General features: G+C 36.9%; 1 protein-coding gene across 1 annotated transcript in view; it reads right to left on the bottom strand.

Annotated features, from left to right (window-relative positions):
- Window positions 1-254: 254 nt before the first annotated feature.
- Window positions 255-25,134, bottom strand: part of LOC121313620 (dual 3',5'-cyclic-AMP and -GMP phosphodiesterase 11A-like) — a 43,803-nt gene continuing 18,923 nt past the window's right edge. The window contains exons 4-20 of the mRNA XM_041246348.1: window positions 23,701-23,841; window positions 20,722-20,786; window positions 20,224-20,344; window positions 19,118-19,193; window positions 18,955-19,022; window positions 18,275-18,367; window positions 15,751-15,801; window positions 12,267-12,413; window positions 10,997-11,104; window positions 9,981-10,090; window positions 9,078-9,168; window positions 7,988-8,088; window positions 7,707-7,784; window positions 6,077-6,140; window positions 4,338-4,412; window positions 1,432-1,515; window positions 255-1,058 (exon numbers count right to left, since the gene is read on the bottom strand). Of these exons, the coding sequence (XP_041102282.1) occupies window positions 936-1,058; window positions 1,432-1,515; window positions 4,338-4,412; window positions 6,077-6,140; window positions 7,707-7,784; window positions 7,988-8,088; window positions 9,078-9,168; window positions 9,981-10,090; window positions 10,997-11,104; window positions 12,267-12,413; window positions 15,751-15,801; window positions 18,275-18,367; window positions 18,955-19,022; window positions 19,118-19,193; window positions 20,224-20,344; window positions 20,722-20,786; window positions 23,701-23,841 (1,596 nt within the window). The 3' untranslated portion in view covers window positions 255-935. The remainder of the gene's footprint in view (window positions 1,059-1,431; window positions 1,516-4,337; window positions 4,413-6,076; window positions 6,141-7,706; window positions 7,785-7,987; window positions 8,089-9,077; window positions 9,169-9,980; window positions 10,091-10,996; window positions 11,105-12,266; window positions 12,414-15,750; window positions 15,802-18,274; window positions 18,368-18,954; window positions 19,023-19,117; window positions 19,194-20,223; window positions 20,345-20,721; window positions 20,787-23,700; window positions 23,842-25,134) is intronic.

Genomic DNA, 25,134 nt, shown 5'->3' with positions numbered 1-25,134 from the left:
TTTAAATCTTGCACGCGGGTTCTCTAATAGAAATGGAGGAATGTGCTGTCACTCAGTTGTGGGTTTAAAGTATTCAGAACGAATCAATGACAGATACAAGTCAGAAAGGAGGAACACTGCCCAGCTGCAGAGGGAAAGGTATTTTTTTTTAATAATTTATTTGTAGTAGGTTTTATTTTTTAATGGGAAAGGGGTGGTCAACATGAATTGAGTAACCATTTCCAGTTTTTCTGTTTTTTTTCCCCTTTGTTTATTGGCTATACGTCAATTTCATTTTTTTGTATCAGGGATTGTTTTATCGTTTTTTATCGGTTAAAACCAAAAATCTAAGCCCTACTTATAACTTATACACAATGGAGAATGAATGGGAATGGAAGCACATTGGTTTTTTACAGCCTCCTAATGCCCCTGATCTCGCTTACCTTTATGTGTCTTTGCACCGGACTGTGGAATCTGTCACGGTCGTCCCCGAGTCTTGCTTTTGACTCTAAAGTTTAGCTTTTGAAAAAAATACTCTGCTATGCTTGAACATCTTGCTGCTACTCTTTCTCGCTTAGTAAATAACATGTAATAACATGTGCTTACTTAAACTATTCCCAAGCCAAACAGGACTTGTATGGGTGCTGATAAGGGCAGGTAAATGGAGCAGCACGCAGCTTCAACTTGTGAGTTATGTAAAGTCTGTTTTGTGTGTTTAAGAAGTAAATACTTTTTTCTTACATATTCATAAACAATCTAGAAACATTTCTTCCATGTGAAACGTGATTTAATTAATTAAAACATATATATATATTTTTTTTTTTAAAGAACGTCTTTAAATAACTTAGGAGTTAAAGCTGTGTGAATAGGGCCCATCATTTTATATCAGCTGTCATGAACATAAAAAGTACAGTGGGTTTGCTCCGCCACAAAATGAATTTCGCTGTCCCAATGCCTCAAGATTCAGGTTGTGTCCTGTGGGATTGTTGGTAGGACAAGTAAAGCTCCTCCCATTTTCTACGGTTAGCATTGATCCCATCCATCATGGGCTGCAGCTTGGCATTCAGTTTCACCAGTGCCTGGAAGGGAAAATAGGATTTAATTAAAATAACAGTAACACGGTCCTGTAATAATTTAATAGATTCTACAGTGCCAGAGGAATGCTCAGTTCTAGATTAAAAAGTACTTTGAAAACTGCTAAATATAAATTATTTTTATTACTATATATATATATATATATATATATATATATATATATATATATATATATATTTTTTTTTTTTTTTTTTTTTACTTAAACACATTTTTTATGGAGTTTTGGGATACTTCATAGCCTGTACAAATCTTGGTTCGCTTAACTAGAAAGCTATAGAAGGTGTGAAAAAAAAAACTCACAGAGCATGTATGTCAATTTGCTTTGTCTGCACATTTAAAGTTATGAACCCATGGTACCTCATACAGCGGCCTGCAAATCCCATCAATCCATTCTAATTGCAATCCAGGAAGCTCATCTTTTCTGTTCCGGTCAAAGATGGCCTGTGAGACATTGGAGAAAAAGGGGCTTGTAAATCCATTGAAATTTAGTGCCGTACACATAGGGGTATAACCTTTTTTGTCTCATGTTATGGTTATCAAGTTTCAACACAAACAATTTGTCATGATTTTTAAAAAATTAATTTGTATCACCTTTCAAATACATCTGTTTGTTTTAGATTTAACTTTAGTTCAACTGTAATGGCATTACCTTACATTGCCAGACACAGGTGTTGACTTACTGGTTGCCATTCTTCATTTTAAATAATGTTTACATATGACGTGCATAATGTTGACAGGAGCAGTCTAGATTTGACACCTTAATAATGCAGTTAACTTGGCAGTGTTTTTCTTTAAAACAACTCGTATACAAACAACCCTGGCAACTCCCTGCAAGAGCAAAGAAAGCACATGAGAACCTTTTCCACAAATCTTGAAACTCAGAACATAAATGACTGATTAAAAACAAGTATGTCAATCTGCTGTCCAGCCTGACTGCTTTTAAGCACATAAATAAACCTGTTCAGACGTCAAACTTTACAATGTTAGACAGTTGATGGGTAACCTAAGTCTCATCATGATTCATTCTCAATTGCCTTGTGGGTTGCTAGAAAAATAAACCAGCTGAGCATGCTGTTTTAATTGGAAGGCAGTGGCATTCAGATTTAGAGCTGTAGGTCACATGGTATCAGCCATGAGTTTTGAGGCGCCATGCTTATGAGTATCCAAATACATCTGAGGAAAAAAAAAAAGATGTTATTCAGCCTTTAAGAGTATAAGTCCTGGAATGAGCTCACCCTATTGGAAATAAGCAGGTTAGGTATGAGGTGAAGATCTGAGAAAAACACAACAGAATGTGGGGAGCAAGTCAGTCAGAAAATCCAAATGGAAAATGATGCATTTGTCAAGGCAAATTTGCAGGAAAACTTCCAAGGGCCGTACAATGTTTTGGTTACTTGCTATTTTTGCATAGCATAGCACAGTTGTGAGCATATTACTGGGTGCACTCTATTACGTTAGGTTACTAGATTCAGGGTATGAAAGAATACCATGATTAAAAATGATCTTATGTGAAAGTCATACAATAGTATGATATTCCTGCGTGACATATGGAGCTGATTAGGCAAGGGTAGCATAGCAACAGATTAAAGTCATGCCAGAATTTCTTATCTGCACATGCTTCATTTTTCATGATCTGACTGAAACCTACAGCAAGCCCTTGTAACATTTCATACAGAATTTAGGAGACGTTTACAAATTGATAGGTTTTTGTAGCAGAGTAACCCATTCGCAGCAATTGTAAAGTGGTAAATGGTACAGTAGCTTTAATAATCACTGGAATTTTAAAATGCATAATTCTAAGTGGTGTTGTCTCTCGCTGTAATCTCACTATTTTGCAGGTATTAGCAATTATAAATAAATGTTGTTAGAAAAGCATATAACTATCACTGATAAACTGTTGATTAAGGCATGCAAATTTTTAAAATGCATAATTCTAAGTGGTGTTGTCTCTCGCTGTAATCTCACTATTTTGCAGGTATTAGCAATTATAAATAAATGTTGTTAGAAAAGCATATAACTATCACTGATAAACTGTTGATTAATGCATGCAAATAAATTTACATTTCCTTGTATTCAAAAACAGAATACTGTGATTGGCATCACTTATCTTTTAATGAGATAATTGAATATGATATCATTTGTATTAAATCTTTTTTTTTTGTCACGTTATATGTGCTCTTAATCATCATTTCTTACTGTTTCCAAACAGATGGATATTTGACCTAAAATGTGGATTTTGGTATTATATATATATATATATATATATATATATATATATATATATATATATATATATATATATATATATATATATATATTTGTTCTGTAGCCATTGCCTTTGTTGTAGTTTACTGCAAGTGCTTTTCTCAAACATGAATCCAACTGCTTTGTTTTGACCATCATCTGATTTGTTGCCAAAACGTTCTTCTTCAACAGATGTTGGAAGCAATTACCTCTTTTTCTGGCTATTGACTTTAAAATGCAACTTAATTGCTATGTAACAGTTTTCAATTGATTACATATTTTTTTAATTAGTTCTACTACATTTTTACAGATTTTTAATGTGCAAATACTTCTGTCATTAACACATATTAAAAATTGTTTAAGTGCTTTCTTAAAATGTGTTATTTTTTGTTTAAAGACATTGTGTATTTTGGTATTTGTCATATTAATCGAGGCTAATGTTTCCAAATGCATGTATTTAATATGTTTACTTGCAGAATGCCAACACTAACACTGTCAGCGACTGTAAATGCAAACAAAATGTCAGGAGGGTATAAATTAACATAAGTGTAAGTGTTACTTTAAGCCACCTTGTGGCAAAAAGTTGCAACTGTTATTTGAAAGATCATGTTAATTAATTTAAAGGGGGTGTAACTAGAAAGGAACTCTCTCTGTCTCTTCTGTCCAGCAAAGAAAGCACGGGGTACTCTAATAGATGCAAATCAATATGGACAAGTGGATAGCTCTCAAATGTTGTGGAGATTGTACTTGAAAATGTAGGAAATGTGAAATGAATAAGGGAGCTGTGTCAGAAGAAATAGAAGTCAAGTGAATTTAAAACCTTAGGAACATAATACGAAAGTGGATTTAAAACCTAAGGAACAAAAATTTTGAAAAAAGATCTCCTTTACACTTATGAGCGGTATTCCAATATAATCCTTCAGGGAGAACCTTGTTTTATACCAGCCCATGAATATTTTGATGCCTGAAACACTGAGAATACACTCAGGATTCCCATATGAAAACACTGAGATACTTACAGAGGGGGTTAGCTTCAGTTCTGCCCTCTCTCTGTCTCCTTGCTCAAAGAACTCACTCGTAACTAATTCCGCAACCTGCAACAGAACAAGATCACCAGTGGGATGCTAGAAACTGCATAGTTATGAACAAGGATGCAAATAATAAGCAGTAAATCAATCAATCAATCAATCAATCTTTATTTTATATAGTGCCTTTCATAGTGGAACATTATATAGTGCTTTACACGATGCAATAAATACATGAAAATCCATAATACTTCAAATAGTGAAATGTATAATACATGATATACAGTGGAAAGTACATAATACATGACAGGAACATAATACATATACACTGAATACAGTGGAAAGTGCATAATACAAACCCATTATGCACACTGTGGCAGAGCAAAGCTCTGCCCTTTTTAAACTGGCAGGGATGGTGTTAATTTCCCCTACCTGCCTGGGTTTATTATGTTCAGGTGGCTGGGGTTGATTAGTTGATTAGGTTAATTAACGCTCAATCAGCGCCCAGCCACCTGACATAAAAGGAGGCCTCTGCTTCTCATTTGGGAGGAGGGAGCTGAGGAAGCAGGTTGGTGTTTTGTTGGGTGTGATTTTTCAATTTTCTAAATCCAGTGAAGGCATTGCCCAGCCTGGAAACCTTTATTTTGTAAATTTTGCTTTTTGTCTTTCTTTTTGTGTTTCAATCCCTTTGTTTTGGCCCTTGCGCCCTTTTATTTTTGTATCTATTTATAATAAAAGTATATTTTTTTGAACTGCAGTCTGTCACTGGGCCTCTATCCACTCGCCAGCCTGCCACACACACTGACTTATACCGATAAATACCAATTCAATACAGTGAACATGGAAATCAATGAATGCTATTTTAGTCTGAAAAGCAGTATTATAATAATAATAATAATAATAATAATAATAATAATAATAATAATAATAATAATAATAATAATAATAAAAACAATTTTAACACTATAGGATGAGGTGTTACAGAGAATCAAGAGTCTATGCATGCAGAATCCCAAAACAATGAAGAGTGATAACCAAGGCCATAAAATCAGTTATCTTACTTGCTTTAAAAGCATTAGGAATATCTGAACTGGTCCTCCTATAGTTATTTGGGTCATTAATTCCTCAGGGCGTAGTCTCTAAATACAACTCTTTTAAACTGCTTCTTGGTACCTAATGACTCCCTGTGCTTTGGGTCAACCTCACTAAATTTGTCTACCAAAACAATAACATTGTAAGTGAGGCTTAGCCAGGAAAGTACCAGTAAAAAAGCAGCTCAAATGTTTTCTATTAGTTGATCTTTATTTAGTACATTAGAATAAACTTAATTAAAAAAAAAAAAAAAAACAGAAAAGCATGTCAAGAACAAAAACATACTTAGGGTAACAATAAAAGCGACCAGTGACAATGTTGTTTTTTAAAAGATTTACTTTAAACAGGAAAAGCATGTCAAGAACAAAAAACATACTTAGGTTAAGCCACATACAAAGCGAACCAGTTGACACATGTTTGTTGTAGTTTTTTACCACAACTTTCAAAAGAAAGGGGGAATTAATTGCTGCATTGTCCAGGTACTTTTTTAGTATCTAGCAGTCTATGTAGTCTCGAGCATAATGAAAATGTATCAAAGCTAAAACAGGTCAGGCAGAAACTGAACAAAGTGTAGGAATACACAGAACACGCTAATATAAGGAATTCATGTTGCTAAAGATATATGAACAGTTGAGCCTCACCTGCTTTGAGATTTCCCAGGGTCGTGTCACAGCTCCTAAATCACATGCTGTCATAAGCATAGACCTAGTGTGACCAGAATGCAAATTAGTTACAGTGCAGAAGAATCAACCACATAAGTAAAAAGTTAAATGTTTATGAACTAGGTGTATGAGTCTATTATCTGTGAACATGCATGAACTAAACACAGCCAAGGGGCAGGTGTACTAAAGTGTTGTGCCTGTCGCAATAGTCGCAAACGAGTCAGAATTCTAGTGAAATATACTAGACAAGTAATGCTGTTTGCGACTTTATAGGGAATGCTTTGCGGCAGCAGATTCTGTTTGCAGTTCAAGCATAGATTAATACATTATGGGCGTTCCTGCATAAATTCTCCAAAAGGAGGCGGGGATAGTGCACATGAGGGTTCTCAAATATTATAATGAGATGACATTTCTGGTTTCCCCAACATGTTGAGAGCAATACACTGCTATGGAACGCCATCCGGGTCAAAAACGCGTTTCAAATACTGAATACATGTATTAATTTTGACCAATCAGAATACATAAAAAACTATGCGTTCTAAATAAATAAATAATGCATTTTCTACGTAGTGGCTGGTGACAGTAGCACCTATGTAAGGGCTCTCCATTTTACAGGCATGCAGCGTAATTACAACAGTAGCCAATTACCTTCAGTATAAGATCTTTTTAATTTCAGACTAGAAATATGCCCCGAACACACTGCCCGATGCAACTGTCGCATCTCAATGAGGTTGCGTGCGAACGGGCATCACACACTGCCCGATTTAAATTGCTGGAAGGGAAGTACAATTTGTGATTTTTTTTTCTGGTGTTTGACCTGCCCTGGATGCATAAAGTACAGTGGCAATGGGGCAAATCAATGACAATATATGAAAACATAAAGGCTATGGCACAATTTTGGCTAGAAGGCGATATGATTATGAAAACCACATATGACTGAAGACATGCATACATTCTCTATTAATATATATACATTTTAAAAAGGAAAACTGCTGTGTACCATAAGGTGCAGAATCAAAAAGAAAAAGGTAATGTTGGTACACAAAAATGTGAATAATTGATAACGTGACTTATTTTGTATTACCATACCTGTAGCCTACAGGCTAAAGTAACAAGATGGTGAGCTAGGTGTTCATTTGATTTTACTACTGTATTGTATACTGTATAGGTGTACTGTACAGATTTATATTTTTGTTCAAAACACTTTAGTGTTATTTCAGCACAATGATTTATACATTAAAATACATTGAGCACTATAAATGTATGTGTGCGCGATTTTATTGTATTTTTTTTAAACCCGACACCTCCAACAGAAGCAATGTTATTTTGATTGTTGCCCTTGCATGTATAGACATTATCCTTCGGGCAGCCTCTGCTGCAGCAAACCACAGCTCAACTTCCGCTGTTTATTTGAACAATGTTGCACGACTCTCTCCATAGAGATCTCGCCAAGAAGACATAACAAATATTGAAATTATATTGTGGTTCTCTTCATTAACATATTTTCTCTTAGTACACATGACAAAATGAATACTTTGCTAAGTGTCACAACAAAAACGCAAATTGCAGCGACCGGCCCATCTTCATACACCTACCCCCAAGTGCTTACCTGAGAACTTCTCTGTGTTCATCATTATTCCAGCGGTATTCACCAGCCTGCACACATGCAAAGAATGTAGTTCTCTGTCTGAAAACATGGTCCAAAAAATAAATAAAATGAATGTCTTTCAGGCACAATTCTTGATTTAATGCAGTGAGGACCATAAATATAACACAACAGTGTGGATAAATAATCATATATACGCCAGTATCACACAATACTTCACAGAAATTCACTGATAGATAACTCCTTACATACTACAACATTAGCATACACAATATGTTACTTACTGAAAATACAAGGTAAGGTCAGTGGACAAGATGGCTTGTTTAAGTAACTGCATCATGCTGCTATATTCTTTGGAGCAAAGATTAGCAAAAATATTGTGACCCTGCAAAGACAGGAAACGGGTGGTAGGAAAAAGTTAGGTAGTCTGTACCCTTTTTATCACTACCGCTTTCAAATAAACAACCACAGGATCAGAACAGCTTGCTCTAGTCTCTTTCGTACTGCACAATGGTTTCACTTTGATTAACAGTAAAACAAAACAAAAAAACTAACTAAAAAACCCTAGTGGAAAGCAGCATTGTTCAAATCAATGCATATTATGCTACAGATTCCATTGTCAATATTAACTTGAGTATCTAAAGGGTCATCATCTCATTGTTTCACACAATCATTCTCCTTTGCGCTGTTACTCCATGATCAATATGAAATAGTAGCATCTAATTCACACTGACAGGCCTGCCTAATAGAAAGCAATAAATAATAGATTACAGTTCAAACTCGTGTCACTGTCCAGAACAGAGATATACATGGTCATTAATTTGTCACCCTTTTTGGCTCTTTTCTTGCTCTTTGAGTTACTTTCTCATTCTTCTTTGAATGGATGATTTGAATGTATTGTAGGCATCCTTTTTTTGATGTAAGGTTGCACTGCATTTGCTGTGGCACTGGCTGCGCATTATGCTGTGCTGTGCGCACGTGTTAGTTTGTGTGTAATTGTAAAGGTGCTGGTAGGTTCAAACTGGCTTGATGACAGTGTCTGTCTGTGACAGCATTTAAACTCACCTTGCATTGTACATTCTCAATGTGATTGAGGTCTCGAGACTTGCTGCTGTACTCACTGAACCAGTCAACTATACAGCTGCTAGAATGCTGCTTTATCAACTTGCAAAAGACCATGACCACCAGAGTAAAAGCAGTCCATGTAGGGCGAGGTCTGGTTAACAGAGTGTTTCAGTGTTATGGCACAGCAGGTCCTACCTCCTTAAAGACACACATCCCTCTGAATCTGTAACATGGTGCAGGTCATTCTGACAATGATTTCTATACAGCACAATAGTATTTGAAATGGCAGAGTGATTAAATTGATTGTACCTCGCTCTGCAGTATCATCACAGCGTGGTTGAAGTGGTGGTGCTCCAGTGTGGCTGAGGTTCCGTACAGCTGCGCCAGAGCAGATCCACTCCTTCAGAGAGTATAAACAAAAAGCGATCAGGAGGAAGGATAGTGAAGTATGCTTAATGCATCAAAATGCTGCAAGAAATTTAGATGCATGTGCTTAGAATTGAAGCCACGAGTGCAAGTTATACTTTTACTCTCAGAGAAAATTGAAGTTCCTGACATTCTAATACTCTAATAGGAATGAGCATTCCTCAAACAGGTTTAACACACTTTAGTTCAATGCCTACAATAGGAACCATTTACAAATTGACTTGATATACCATGCAAGTGCACTGACAGCTTAAAAGAACTGTAGGCAGATACGTTTCCATTTCCTGGATTTTAATGTATTCAGATCCCTTAAGAATTTAATGGAGGTCACTGCAAACTTGAACAGAACTAGTTTGCCAGAAGCTATATAGATTGGTAAGGGATATGACAGATTGATACATAAGATATACTGCCACTTTTTTTTTCTTACTTTTTTTTGTTTAGCAGCACACATCGCATGTTGAAACATTCCTGAAAGCCACTTGGTGACACCCCTGTATTTAGCCTTGAGTATAGCGAACAGTGGATTGTAAGGTAAGCTTTTCATTGCTGCCTTGTGGGTGTACATATATATGGGATATGCCAACGGAACGCTCTCTGTGGAATCGCCATCGAAGAGCCTCCACTGCACACAGCCAGGATGCAAACGTGGAGAGCAGCAGGAGAGCACTGCATGACTCTCAGCACACCACACGGTTATGGCTTTACCAGGCGGGCCACTCGGGGATCCCTATCAGCAGCATTTATTAAATTTGAAAGTTACGCTGAAGTAACATTTATACCCACTTTGCCTGGAACGCATTGTTGGTACCTCTGTGGTCAAGATCATGGCAGAGACAACCAACCATCAAAGCCAATATTTCTGTGTCTGAAAGGACCTCTTGAAAACCGTCCGTCTAAAAAGAAGAAAGTCACTGTTAATGTCTATGTTGTTTACATGGGGGGGGGGGGGGTAATCATAATTAAAGTGATTATGAACAATTGTGATGTTTTCACCACACACACAGACATTACAGCCTTAAGGGGAATTTGAATGTGTAAAATGTTAAAAACTATTTATAAGAAATATAATCTTGCGTGAATCCCAAATAAGGTTTCCAAACTTCTTAAATATTTCAATGCTGTACTGAATTGGCATCTCAGCCCACTAAATTGACAGGAAAGGACCGGACATGAACGGCAGCCTGTCCGGTTCAAAGACAAACACCTTACTATTCAGCTCTAGAGTGAGCTCTGGAGTCCAAAGGGAAGTACGGGTCTTAAGCTGATGTCAGTATTATTAACTCATCAGCCGCTACGAGGAGATTCATCCCTGCTTAACAAAGCTTATCCTCAAGCAGAAACACAAGAGTGCATCCATCCACCTACGCTGAGGGAGGGAGTTTCATCCATCCACCTATGCTCAGGGAGGTAGTTTCAACGTCAGACTAGTATTGTAACTGCGACAACCCCTCGCTGTCCCCAAGGATTCGAAGCAACTTTACAGAATCATGTATCTTGCAAGCCAACATACATGCTATAGCTATAATAATGCAAAGAAAATTTATGTTTAATTAATTGGTTCAACCACAGGGGTCAGAATTCTTCCCCATAGGGCAACACTGTAATTAATTGGCCTCTCAGTCCATTGAATTGATTGGAAAGGCAGGACGAGATGCGAACCACAAACCATACAGGTCAAAGACCAACGGCTTACTAAAGAACACGCTCTATAGCAGAGAGGTAAGTCCGGGTTATTAACTCATCAGCCACTGGGAGGAGGTTCATTACAAAGTGAAGTAACAAAAGATCAATTTACTTACTGTAATTATAAGAAACATGCACTGAGAAACATTGAAGGCGTGGCGCCAGTTATGGTATGCAACTGTACGATAATTCTTTCTCACTGTGAGTAACCAGCGACACAGAACCTGAAACAAAACAGACAGCTTTGAGGGAGAAGTTACAATCTTCAAACAGATATCAGACCTGACAGCTAACTGCTTGAAAAGTTCTACATTGCACATTTAAAAAAATACAAGTTAGAACTTGATCACAGGGAAAGGCATTTCTACTTGGTATTCTGCCTCAAGTACTCTGTTTAAAAATGTGTTTTAAATGTACAGAAAGCTATCTGAATACCAGCCAAAACAATCAAACCCACATACGCTATGAGAGTGATTGGGATTTGACTGTTTTTGTATGAACCATATCATACAAACACATGAAAAGGACTGAACACAAGCCAAAGCATCCACAAGGAAGAATATGTTTAGCCAGTGTGTTCCTGGTGGGCTGTCATCTGTCATCTAAAAAAGTGGAGAATGTTGGGGATTACTGAAAATAGTACTTTTTTGTAATATTAGGCACTAGGAACCCATTTTATTTAAGACAAATAATTATATTTTCTGAAAGGTTTGTTCTGCAGAGTTTAACCTTAGTTAAGGGCTATTTTCAACCGTTATAAAATGAATATTATCCAGACAAACAATTCCAATGGTACAAAACTAGCAAGAAACTTAATTAGCAAGAAAAACAACAATTTAATTGTTGCCGTCCACCCTTAATAATTTTGTACCATTAAAATAATTTGATTCCTCTCAGAAATGTTTCTTTGGCCTTGTATGTAGGAGGAGCTAAAAAAGTTATAATAAATAGATTTCTACAATTATTTATTTCAGCAATTTCTTTTTTTTTTTTTTTTTTTTTGCAAAAAATATAAAATTTCCATTGGGGTATGTAAACTTTTGACTACAACTGTATGAGAAATAAACACAGTTAGGAATTTGCAGTACATCTTATCCTGTGTACAGATGCCATCCTGTGTACAGAACCTGAGGAAAAATTCCAAAGTAAAAAAAAACAAAACAAAAAAAACACACTTATTTTCTTTTAATGAGTACAATCTTTGTTTTGTTTCTATGAATAATGTTAAAAAGCTGTATGTGGGGTGTCTAGTATTATACCACAATTTCACTGTTTGAGCCCAAAACCCAAATGGCAGAACATTAGGAGACACCGTACACAGAATATATTAGCTTTTATATGTCTAGCACCTTATCTCACAATACATTATTGAACTGGTGTTCTTACCTCATAGTCAATTTTGAATTTCTGAACAACTCCCAGCTCCAAAAACATCCGTAGTGAAGCTGTTATCATTGCATCTTTGTCAAGGGAAAAGTCATTGAAATAAAATTCATCGATTCCTAGCTCGCTCACTGAAGGAATTTTCGCTGCCTGAAAGAATTTGACAGTAAAAAATGTAAATAGCCACTTGCTGTACTTCAAATTATCATGAAATGTAACTAAATGAATGTTTTTTTCCAAACAAATATCTTTCTAAATGGACTGCAAATGCATTATACTGCTTTATTATTAATATACAAGTTACATATTGATTGATAGAATATTTATTTTCTAATCATTACCAACCTTTATTCAGTCCATTGTCAATTTCAGAAGGCGAAACATGCACTCTGACTTGATCCTTAGCAGTCTGTAATGCACTATAATACATTCCTCTTTCCATTTAATTTTGAAAAGCTTATTATGTTTTAATAGTATTTGTTTCAGCTTTCCGTTTTACAGTTTCTCTTCAAATGGGCATGATTTGACAAGGGTACTTTTAAAGTCGCTATGAAAAATCTTCACTGCAAAACACTGAAACCTGATGTGTGTAGAATGTTAAAAAGTCATAATATGGTCTGTGTTTGTAAGGAGGAAGGATTCCATTGTTAAGAGAACATAAACAAAGAATTAAATCTATTAGGCATGGTTGTTTTTCCACAGCAGTTTTTCAAAGTGACATGCTGACCTGGTTGATAACTACCCTGTAAATTTAAGCAAACTTTCCTGAGTTGTCGAGTTTAAATGCATGCATGCTTCAATTTAGTTTACTAACGCCATTCATAAAACCTGTAAACTACAATCATGGATGTCAGCCACTAGAGTATATTCTTTTAGTACTTAATTAATTAATTGTATAAACTTATAGTTTCTTTTAGCACACCCTGTAATGCTTAATAGAGCGGGAGCACAGTTTTAGCAATGTAAAGTTGCATTGTTTCTGAATGTTAGTTCTACTTTTCCATTGCCAAAAAAAGTATTTTTCTTGTAGATGATGCTTATTTGTGAATTTGGTGTGATCAATACATGTCTAAGGGGTGATATGATCAGTCTATGGATAAGCTACAACTATCCTGACAGTAACAAGGAGTTCCTTGCCTGTTGCTGTAACACCAGGGTAACCACAGATAAGTGGCTGCTGCAATCCTGGCTGATTCCTCAATGCTGTAAAGTGATCTATAAGAATACAGCTGTGCAATGCCCAGCAGGGTATAGGCTGATCAGATCAATGGTACACTTGTTTTTACAGCAGACACAACTGGTTCTGGAGTAGGTCTTTGACCACCAAATCCTACCTTTGCCTAAGATGAGATCTAATCAGGGTCTGTGAAACCAGCTGACAGTGACAGATCACTACTGTACTGTATCTGTATCTGTAAGGAGGCATGATGGTGTATATCCAGACTGAGTAATCTCTAATCTTATCATGATCAAAAGAGGCAAGATAGAATAAAATAGTATTTGCTATTACTTCCCATTTTGGGGCAAAGCAAGTTATGATCATTTCAAAAATGCATATTTCTATGAGCAACTGGTCCTCATCTCTCTCTCAAATACAGTAACAAACTTTTAGGTTACTGTCAATTGCAGAGCTTGTTTATCACAACCCTTTTTACTACTTTGAACACAAACAGTATATTTTAAAGCACCATATGAAGCCTGCAGCTGGGCTGCAACCTGCCATACTGCATCTGTTTGAAGGGTTATACATCAATAAGCACCAGCAGCTCGACAGCTGCACTTTAAGTATCCTGTTCCTTTATTTGTTGAGATATTTGAGATTTTACAGAAAGCTATCTGTGGAATGGGATTTCTTTGGAAAATTCATGTTGTAGATTCAGAAGCAGTTGCACTGTCTGTGTGTCACAGAGCAGCTGGCAGAGGTGACTTAAACAAAGTTCCTGCTCTGATTATTTCAATCTGTTCACATTCTCTATCAGTGGCTATTGCATGACCTAATGGAAATATCGTGAAGCACACAAGGAGTGCCTTAATTCCACCTCCCCAGATAAAAAGACTGGCTTGCAGGCATTATTATCATTATTATTATTATTATTATTATTATTATTATTATTAGCAGTAGTAGTAGTAGAAGCAGTAGTAATATTAGTAGAATGTATGTGCTGATTGTGTCTGTCCATCATATTCTGCACTATAACTGTCTTTGCACCAATCTACACCAACCCTTTACCATACAGTCCTAGCGTCCAATGGAAGTTTCATTTGCCTATAATCCGATATCTTTACCCTTTCTGGCACTGTGTGATTATTGCATGATTATAATGAGCCTCTGTATGTGCACATGCTGGTTTATTATCTTTATGATTCTGTTATTGTGATATTGATAAAAAATATCACACTTGAACAATAGCAATCTCTGCCTTGCTTTTCCCTGCTGATGGCTTTCCATTGGGTTGTAAATGTACATTTACAAAAGGTACCTCATTCGGTCCTGCACTCAAACATAAACCAAGGAAAAACTAAAATAGCTCAGAGCCTCCGTCAATTTCCTGCATAGCAAAGTAAAGAGCACGATTAACAGACTTATGAAAAGCCGGTGACAATATCAAATCACTTTTTAACATTTTCAATTTCCTTTCCCACATGTTTTATTACCTGATTATACATTCTGGACTGCCCATGATGGTGTCCTGTATTAGTCATTCTATAGCAATAAGTCAGCCAGCACATTCTGTCTTTGTAATACCATTTGCAGAGATTTACTGCTCAAACGTGTTTACTTATTTATAAAGACAGTAATGCACATCCATGCTCAAAGCCTAACGAGTATAAAAACACCCTGAATACCTTATTATTGAACATCAAACAACTACATGAATAAAGCACACCACTACCATATCTATACTATGTAACTTAAAGGCACATCTTTGACAAGCAGACCAAGCTTTGGACTTTCCACATGCAGTGGGGTGTAGACACAAAAACACAGAAGAAAGACAAGATGTATTTCAGAGCATATGCTTTTTAACTCCTAAAAAAAACACCATCTGAATATCTCCATGAAAAATAGGATGTAAATAACATCACAGCAAACCAGTAAACCCGTCTGCATCTTGGCTTTGCCCTAGTATGACTCATTTTCAAATACAGCTATCTACAGATTCGAAGTGAGTCTTTTTGCAAAGTTACTTCGTGCTGAAAGAGTGACTGTTCTAATCAGGTGCATATCTAAATCTAACTGCTCTTATGCTGCTGGGGTTTCCCTCCAGCTGTGATTTATTCACCCACATTCAAACACAGTGAGACAAGGGTGCAGGACTGAGACCTTACAGAATGGGAAAACAATACAAGAAAGAGGAGAAAGCAAGGCAATTTTAAATAGCCTGAAGTCCTTTCTAAATTGGTTAACTGGTCTGTTCGCTGGTTTAAAAGAAAAAAAGAAAAACGTGTATAATAAGTTTTGTAAATACGTGTTTAATGAAAGTACCTTCAGCCTGTCCACCTCTGTCTTTGAGCAAGTGGCATGATAAGACAGCATCTGAGGAACAAGAGAACAAAAACAAACATGACTTCTGTTCAGGTGGTACTCCTGTGTTTTTGTTCAAAGCTAATCGCTTTAAAGAGTAAGTTGCATCAAATATGATTCTTACATGCTGACTCTTAAAGATAGTACATGTATCTTTAGTATTCAGGTGAAAGAACACAGTACATGAGTATTTGCAATAACAACTGCTCAGAATAATCCCAGAAATCAAAGAATTGTAAGAGTACAGTAAAAAAAAAAAAAACTAAAAAAAAAAAATTCGAATCTGCTTCCTGATGAATGTGTTTTCTGTATTCTGTCCTGCAGTACCCTGTGGAGACTTTGATTGCAGCTTTATTCTCATTACAGGGCAGCAGGAAATTTACTGTAATAGAGCAGGAAAGCAGTTTCTATCTTGCTCTGCACCTTCATTCTTTTCAATATGCTTGTTATATGTTAAAACTCGAAAGTGAATATAGTTTCCCTTAAAAAAAAAAAAAAAAAAAAAACAACAAAGCCCGATTTGAAAATTTTACAGCTTAAAAGGGGAGTAATAACTGTCTGTGCTTAAGATGTTCTGCAGCTCTGCACTGACAAGTCCATTTGTTCAGTGTGCTTGCTATTCAATTCACAGTTTTAGTCCTATTTCTGAGAAATTCAAAAAGTGTAACTTGGACTGGTTATAAATAAAAAATGAAACCTACAACCAGAAACTCCCATTTTAAATGACTTTTCAAAATGTTTTCCAAATATATTGTTTAAATGTGTAATATATGAGAAACAATATGGTGGTGGATACCACTTGCTTTGTAATTTCTATACTATAAGCCATTCAGTGCATGATAGAAATACATTAATAAAAACAATAAATAATTTTCCTTTACTGGTATTTCAACTGTTCCTTCTATTTCTTTGTCATTTCTAGGCCTACTCATTTCTTTGTCATTTGCATTCTGGTTCATGCCCATTAAATTTGAATTTTTTAACCTCATAAAAAAAAATATTAAAAAGAACACCCAGTAATTTGATGGTAAAACTCATTTAGGTTCTAGGCCTTGGTTTATACGTGTAGCCAGCCCCCGGTGTGTTTCTTGTTTTTCAACGAATATAGGAGAATCACCCAGGGTAAACAAAGTGTTAATAATAATAATAATAATAATAATAATAATAATAATAATAATTACAAATACTTGAAAAATGTTTAAAATAATAATAACATTAACTCTGTGCCGTATACAATATAAGGTTTTTAAATTTAGCTTCAGTTTGTTGGCCACAAAATGGGTAGAAGCACCTGAATCACAGAGCACAATCTCTTGCATTACGGCCCCAGAATATGCATGAGAAGTGCCTGGTGAGGATACAGGGAAGAGATCAGAAGGTTGTGCATGACATCCGTCAACACACACACACACATTGCACTGGGAGTAACGCAGGACTGACCTTCACAAAGTCCTGAGGGCTGGGACCCCTTGTAGAACGCAGTTGATTGTAATGTTTTGACTGTCCAGCAGATGGCTGTAATGTGTCCAATACACTTTCTTTGGTGCTTATCAGAGTTGCTAATGAATGAACGCAGCTTCTGGTACGTCTATCAGAAACACCTTATATGAAGTGGAGCGTACCACTTCCCAGAAACTGGGAAGGGGGGGGGGGGTCTACGAACAGACAACGACACTGCTTCTGACAATCCATGCAAATATGATTTCCTAGAGCTCTGAAATGCTGCGGATGAAACGTGATGCGGTTTGTTTCGCACTGAGGACTTTGGTTATGTTAGCACTCAAGCCCATATTTGGTAACAGAAAAGGAAGAGAGGGGGAGGGGGGGGGGTGTTCAAACGCTCAGTAAACAGGTCAATTTGGCGCTCTGACTGTGACTTTATGGTTAGGATTAAGTTAAAGGTTTGAGATAAAAGTGATTGAATGTTAGGATTAGTGTTGTGTGTACTTGTTCCTGGAGACAATGTTTCCAGATGAAGTCACAGCATGTCTGCAATCAGCTCTGTGGTTACCTGCTATTTCCTGTTTGCATTGTGTGGTTATTTTTTAAATCTCCAACGCAGTTCCGAATACATCCAAGTCCTGTTATTTGAAATCCAACAGCCTTAAACCTATGATTAAGCTGCATTACCAACAGGAATGGCATGTCAGTAAATATCTGGTTTATCCAATTGCCAATGGGTGGGACCCAATCAGGTCTATTGTGATTTCTCCCTTTAATAAACACTCGCTATGAGAAAATCCACGGTTCGTGACATTTTAAAATAGCACAGCTTATTAGTTGAATAGGGCCTTGGTATATCTGGCATAAATAATTGAGCAGCGGTTGACATGTTTATGTTAAAAAAGCTAACAACCTATTCATGACAGAATGCTTTTCAAACCAACAAAAACAAACACCAGACAGGGTTTACATAAAAATCACTAAAACACATGCAACATCTGACACACTGCTGTTAAACCAGGAGAAAGAGAGATATACTCACGTCAAGTGCAACAGACTGCTTAGCCCACGTCTTTTTCACCTGGTTGTACATCATGGTGTTGTTAATCCCAAGACCACAGAATATGACAAAAGCCTAAAAAGAAAGACTGTTGTCGGTCTTATGTAAACTTTACCATGCAGATTAAAAATATACATTTTCACCCCAGTCAGAATGAAGCCTTCAAGACAAAGTCCAGTCTGTTTGATGTCAAGTAGTACCTATTCATTTTTGGTGAGTTTGTAATTTATACACACTCCTGAGGAACAAAATAAATGGGCATGTACTGATTGTTTTAAATTGTCTTTATAATTCCTTCATTCTTGAAATTAGTTATGGCTTTTTTTGCATTCCTTTTCATTAAGTCAGACTTGAATACGTATTTGGTATTACAAATAAACGATAAAACGCCGTCGTCATTACACATTTCACTACTCAGGGAAACACAAGATTACCCACAGTGAAATCATTCCCATCTACACTGGCAAATTCATTGAAGCTCTTGTTATATTCTAAAGCTCGTTTTTGTTGTGTTTGTTTTGTGTGTGCGAAATTGCTTGAAAAACTGTACAGACCTGCACTTCAGAAATACATTTCAAAAAGGCTTCACATACAGCAGGAGACTTGTTTTTATAGTGGCAGTAGAGCTACAGCATGGCATTATAAAAAACAGAAAGCTATACCTCAAAAAGCCTCTGATCTGCATCATCAAATGTTTTTCTGTCCAGTCGGTTGAGAATCTGAGCAACACCTGCAGGTAGAGAATATCAGTGATTTACTCCAGTGTTGCAAAGCGCTGGACTCAACTGACTACAAGCCACGGGTGGCTGGGGCGCATTAACTTACCAATAATTTGATGAGTTCTGTTCCAGATTGGCACACAGAGTACCGAACGAATATGAAACCCAGATGCTTGGTCTGCCTGTAAAGACAAGGGTAGTTTATCAAACTTGTCAGGAGAATGTTGAAACTGTGTCCTCTCAGTTAATAAAAGTCTGTGCTGTGGTGACAGAGACCTTCTACTATTTGTACAGCCATTTGGGTGAGGACATGATCTGCATACAGTATACCTCACTGGCAAAGGGTTATCTGCGCCTAATCTAATGTTAACTCTTATAAGATTCTGATGTTTAGAAATGTGTTGACCCTGAATGTTGCCGTTGTTGCTGCTGCTGTTTTTACATAGATAACTGCGTTTTGCGTTTTTCAATCAATTTGACCTGTTTTTCAACTCAGTTTGAAATGGATATTTGGAATGTTGCCTCACCACTACCATCCACTCTCCAATTGGTCAGTAGGACTGACCAATCAGGCACATGTTTTACTACACTGTAGGATTGACCAATGGCGGGAGCTGGAGAGCAGTAATGTTAACAACTGTTGGATTTGCCCTCAGAAGCCTTAGTGTCTTTGCTGCCTATTTCAACTTACCCTTTTTCTGTGTTGCAAAATACTCTTAGAAACATAACATATGACAGTCAGCTGTAGGTTATTTTGATTCTTATGCCTTAGTTTTAGCCAGTTTAAAAAACAAATCCAAAGAACCCCATCCAAAGTGGTTCAATAAATGAGACACTTTGCCCCTGCTTCCAGTTCCTGCTCACCACTACTGCGTGTCGAATTACCAGGCTTGGCTACCCAGTTGCCTTTTTCCAGAGGCTGCTCCTCTGCTCTTTTGCATGTCTAGCTCATTTTATCATGAACAGTGTAATCATCGGCTTGTTTACTTTATAATCAGTGTAGTAAAATATACAGTATGTCAGATTATAGCAGTCATTTTCACAATGTCTATGGGCACATCCATATATTTTACGACCAATCAATCTTAGTAGCTGTTATCACTGCTGTCTGCATATTTATTATTTTACATATGCCCCACCACACTGCAAGCTATATTTATGCTAATAGGTTATGGTAAGAAGCCAAGTCAGTAGGTGTATTTTTCCCCCTACCTCAGCTTCAAACCGCGGATCCTGACAAACATCGCTGATGTTCACTGGAAGACCAGTGGAAGCCACTAGCTCAGCAATGCTGTTGTTTATCAGCCAATCAGAACAGGATAGCTTCTCCATGCTGGCTTTGTCAGGGAGAAATCAAAATAAAAGTCAGATATTTTAGTCAGCCGTGAAAAAATCTAAAATCAACCATTCCCTTCTGTAACCTTGTGGTTAGAGCTATGGATGGGAGCCAGGAGATGGAAGCCTAGCTGTTGACTGTCAATGTGTGACTTTCAGCATGTCAGTTTTGTATTTCTTTTTTTTTTTTTAGTATAAAGGGATACATTATGCACATTATTTTACAAGAGTAACAGCATGACATCCAAATGTCTGATCTCTGAGGAACAAAACACACTGAAAGTTCAATTTTGTTGGGTTATATTGGGGAAATAAACTGAATGATAAAAGAAAAGAAAATCATAATAGAACAGAAAGATCAACTGGATATCTCACCTGATTTCGAGGTCAGTACAGCACAGAGGAGACATAAGTTCAAATGTCTTTGAAAACTTCACAACCTATCAGTAAAACAGTACAAAACAGAACAGTGAAACTGGTATCTATTTTCTCTAAACCCATGCTGTAAGATATGTATAAAACCACCAAATCACCAAGCCCAGTTTGAGAGCTGTAATCTCAATCTTCACAATCCACCCTAGGGCATTACTGCCAACTTTCTATAGCAATTGGCACAGGGATTGAACATTCACTGAAGATGTTTAACAGATTGCAGCTCCCCTAGTGGGCAACCAAAAATGGCATCCTCCTTAGAAATCACCTTTCAAACAAAAGAGCAATACATTTCCAGACTAAAACAAAGGATGCAAGACTGTGCATTTTTAGGGGGCAATTCTTCTTCTGTTGTGTATGCACTTTACCAAACACTAAATGAAAAAAATATATATACACATTAAAATTGAGTCCACAGCCTTTCTCTAAAATAAAATCGATTTTTCGTGGAAAAAAAAAATCTACTCGACAATTCTGACTTCTTAAATGAGATGTAATATACATTATCGCCTCATTTACGAAAGGGCACTACATTTGGAGTTAGCGCGCACGTAACATAGTGAGCCTAACGTGCGCAATAAATATAAACTTACTAACAGAGAACGCACTCATTTACATGCACAGTATTTGGCTAATTTACATACCATACTGTGCATGCTACATGTATTGTGACCGATAATTTAATGTGGACGATAATGTCAGAGACTTACCCGTGACCACCGTGATATCAAAAGCCCCAGCAGTCGAGGCGTATCTTTTGGACGGTAGCTTATTGGGAAGGTGGAGGTTGCTTGACCGAAAATATGTGATCAACAGACACAGCACTTAGCAGAGGACAAGCAGAGGCAACGTAAAGTAACACCACTGCTTACCTTTTAATTTTAACATGTTTTCTTTGTATAATGTAAACAAAAAAAAGCCTTTTTCGTTTATCCTTGGCCTGCACATTAGTTTCTAAAATGTTATTGTACAACCCGCCTCTTCAATATAACACGCGTATTCAACATGTGCAGTGTACGAGTGACATTCCCATAAGCCAATGACAGAGGTAGTAAAATAGCCAATCAAATAGCACATAGGATCAGTTTCTTCACACACAAGTTTGATTAGGATAGCGAAGCAAGCTTGATTAAAGTATTTATTTTACTTTGTGTAAAATTTAAAATCGGTAGCCAAAAAGTATTTGGAGATGTCACAGAAGCGAAAGGTGGAGGGGGAACACAAAAGATTCCAAAATCTTTAGTCAGATGATTATTTAATTAATTATTTTCTTGGCAAGACAATATGTCCGATTTACAGTGCAGCGGTTGGAGTCGTGAAAGATTAAACCAAACAACGTCACTGTGACACGCAACACAAAGCAACGTATTTTGAGTTTACTGGAAATGAAAGAAGCTATGGAGTCAACAAAATGTTTTTTTTTTTTTTTTTTTTCTGAGAAGTGCTGTGGATGTCATGAACAACTCAACCACAGGAAAGGACTTTGTTTTTAACTTCACGCCATGCAAAGTGCATAATTACCTTGAAGAAAGTAACTGGGATTATAGCAGAGGGTGCACCATATGACTGGACAAAAGACTGGACTGGTTTAAAGAAAAAAAATGCAGAACCAGTTTTCTTGCACTAGATTCTGCATCAACAGGCATTATGTGGAAAAGTTGCAGAATTAGAACACGTAATGGGCATTGTTATCAAGTGTGGCAGAAAAGAAGTGCCAAGTTTTGGGACAGAAGTCCTGAAAAGATACATTTCATAGTGGCACTGTTAGCACTTTCACAGCTTGTCAGTATCTTTATTTTCACTGCTGTTAAAAACGATATAATTTGGAAGTTAAACATTGAGACTTAGCATTATATACGCTGACGTCTTCTTTTTTTTTTTTCACTGTTCCATTAAAATAAAATTCTCTTCTATTGCCCATTATATTACATACTGAGTTTGTCAGTGTTCTAGGAAAGCTGCTTCTAGTTATATCTGCCTATTTCTGTACCATAAAATGCATTAATATGTTGATTAATTGATTAATTTATATTATTTTTCTATGGTGTGGCCCACCAAGTAAACAGTCTTAACTTAAATGGTCCGTGCTGTTAGATTTTTCCAGTCAAACACATTTTCATAACCAAGTAATTCAGCAAGATGTATTTATTTTGCATTAGTGAATCATTGAATCAAACAGACAGATCTGTTTAATTGATTCACTAAACTGAATGAATCAGACGAACCAAGTCAGTAAAAAGAATCAAACTGTTTTCAGCTCGCTTATCAGTGGTTAAAGCCTGGTTCCCATATGCACTAACAAATGATCACTTTAACGCACGCACTAAAATAAATGTCCTTTAGTAAATACCATGTGAATACAGCTCATCTCGTTATTCTGAGCTGGATGCTCATTTAAATACATCAGCATGCATTACCATACAAATCACATATTAATTCTGATTACCATAGTATGGCACAATAAAATTAGTGTGCACCATAATATGGCCATTATTTCGCGCGATAATGAATAGTAAATTATAAATACTGAAATAATTAACATGCACAGTAATTGCAATTACAAGGTGCACGGTGCTGGCACTGTCTTAGTAACTGATATCTTCTGATACACAACAGCCACAGTAAGCGTCCAAACACAAAGCAAAAAAACACTTCCTTTTAAATAAACTTCCGCCAGAATCTGCAAACTCCAAGTATGTGAAAACGACCTTTTCATCTGGTGAAATAATTTGTGATTAAGGAAAAAACAAGATTGAATTATTCATGAGCCCCTTGTAACAGGAATAATCGAACCACACTCATATACATGTGAAACCTCATTGAAACTACTGTTGGTAGCTATTGGTGAATAAGGTGTGAAACGGTGCAGAAAAAGGTTCAGTGCATGAGGCCCTGCATGTGAAAGTGATAACGCTTACATACTGGAGAGTCGGTATCTTCCAGCAGCAGGACAGAGCATCGCTCACACTGCAGCAGGGTCAGGGCACGTTGCATGATCTTCCTCACAATCTTCTCCAGATCCGTTTGCTCCTCAAAAAGATCATTCACAACCTCCAGGAGGGCCTGGGAAACAGAGGAACAGCCTTCAGTCTAATTCCACAGGCAATGGGAGCAAGAGCTCCACTATCCATAGAGAGGGTTGGATGTACAAAGGCGACAGTGAGAAAAAATGTAGAGATGACTATGTTTTCAGAAAGCAACATTTCAGTTACATCATTTAAAAATAAGGATGAATAACCCCAAGCTCTTAAACAAAACTGAACATCTTAGTGTTTAACTCACTTGCAAGGCTTTCATAATACAGTTTTAACTGCCAGTATCACAAACTACTGTGGTAGTGTAAATGAATCCTTCACCGTGCTTTAGACACATTTCTGAAAGGTTTAATTACTGTTAATTACCACAAGCTGGGGACTGACTGAATCTAAACATTGCCAAAGTATTAAACTTTATATTAGAACAATGTGCAGGTCAGGTCAGGACGTGGTGCTCGTTGTCAGCCTCTCTGACAGATTGGTCAGGGACACATAGGGATTAATGCAGACAGCTTCCCAATAAGAGCCAGCAGCCTCCAGCATCCAGTACAATGCTGCAGTAAGTTGGTCAGATTTTCCTGTTAAGGGAAGGCTTGCAGATACAATTCAAATCAATTATTCAAGTTTGTTTCGCACAAGACTCCCAGAGGAAGTATTTAGCTTAAGCTTGCAAACTTGTTACACCCCCATAAAGATCAATAACATAAAGTGTCTGCAAAAACATACATTGCAGCATGCAATGTGGTATCTCTGGGCTCTATAGAAATTCTATAATCCTGGGTGGGGAAAGGAAGGAAGCCTCCAGTACTTGTATAACATGCTTATATGCTCTCTGACCCCTTTATTAGGACCCCTTTATTGGGCCACCAGAGGCACTGATCTCGTTATTGACACAACGACTCCACAGTGAACTGACAGGATATGTCTAATCCTATCTATCTATTTTTCCCTTTGCCTGTGTGAACAGGGTGGCTGTAGGGATGACATCAGACCAGAAATGAGGCGCTTTTTAATAATACACAGAAAATAAAACAGTTGAACAAAACAGCACGTGGCACTTTGAGCCAAAATAAACAGACAAACAAAACGGACTAACACGAAAGAAATAGTGGACAAACAAACAAATATCGTGTGGCCCTCCAGCATGTATTGGCAATTGCTATTCCTATTCTTACTTTATTCTCCTCTCTCTCTCCCTTTCTACACTCAGTGAACACCCAACCCTGTGTGTGTGAAAACAGACTCTTTTTAAGCAGCTGTACCGAGACTTGATTGCTAAGTTATTCAAATCTCGATACATCCGCATATGAACAAATTGTGC

The sequence above is a fragment of the Polyodon spathula genome, chromosome 3 (genome assembly GCF_017654505.1).
Source record: "Polyodon spathula isolate WHYD16114869_AA chromosome 3, ASM1765450v1, whole genome shotgun sequence".
In the NCBI taxonomy this organism is placed as follows: domain Eukaryota; kingdom Metazoa; phylum Chordata; class Actinopteri; order Acipenseriformes; family Polyodontidae; genus Polyodon; species Polyodon spathula.
This window is presented reverse-complemented; position numbering and strand designations above follow the sequence as displayed.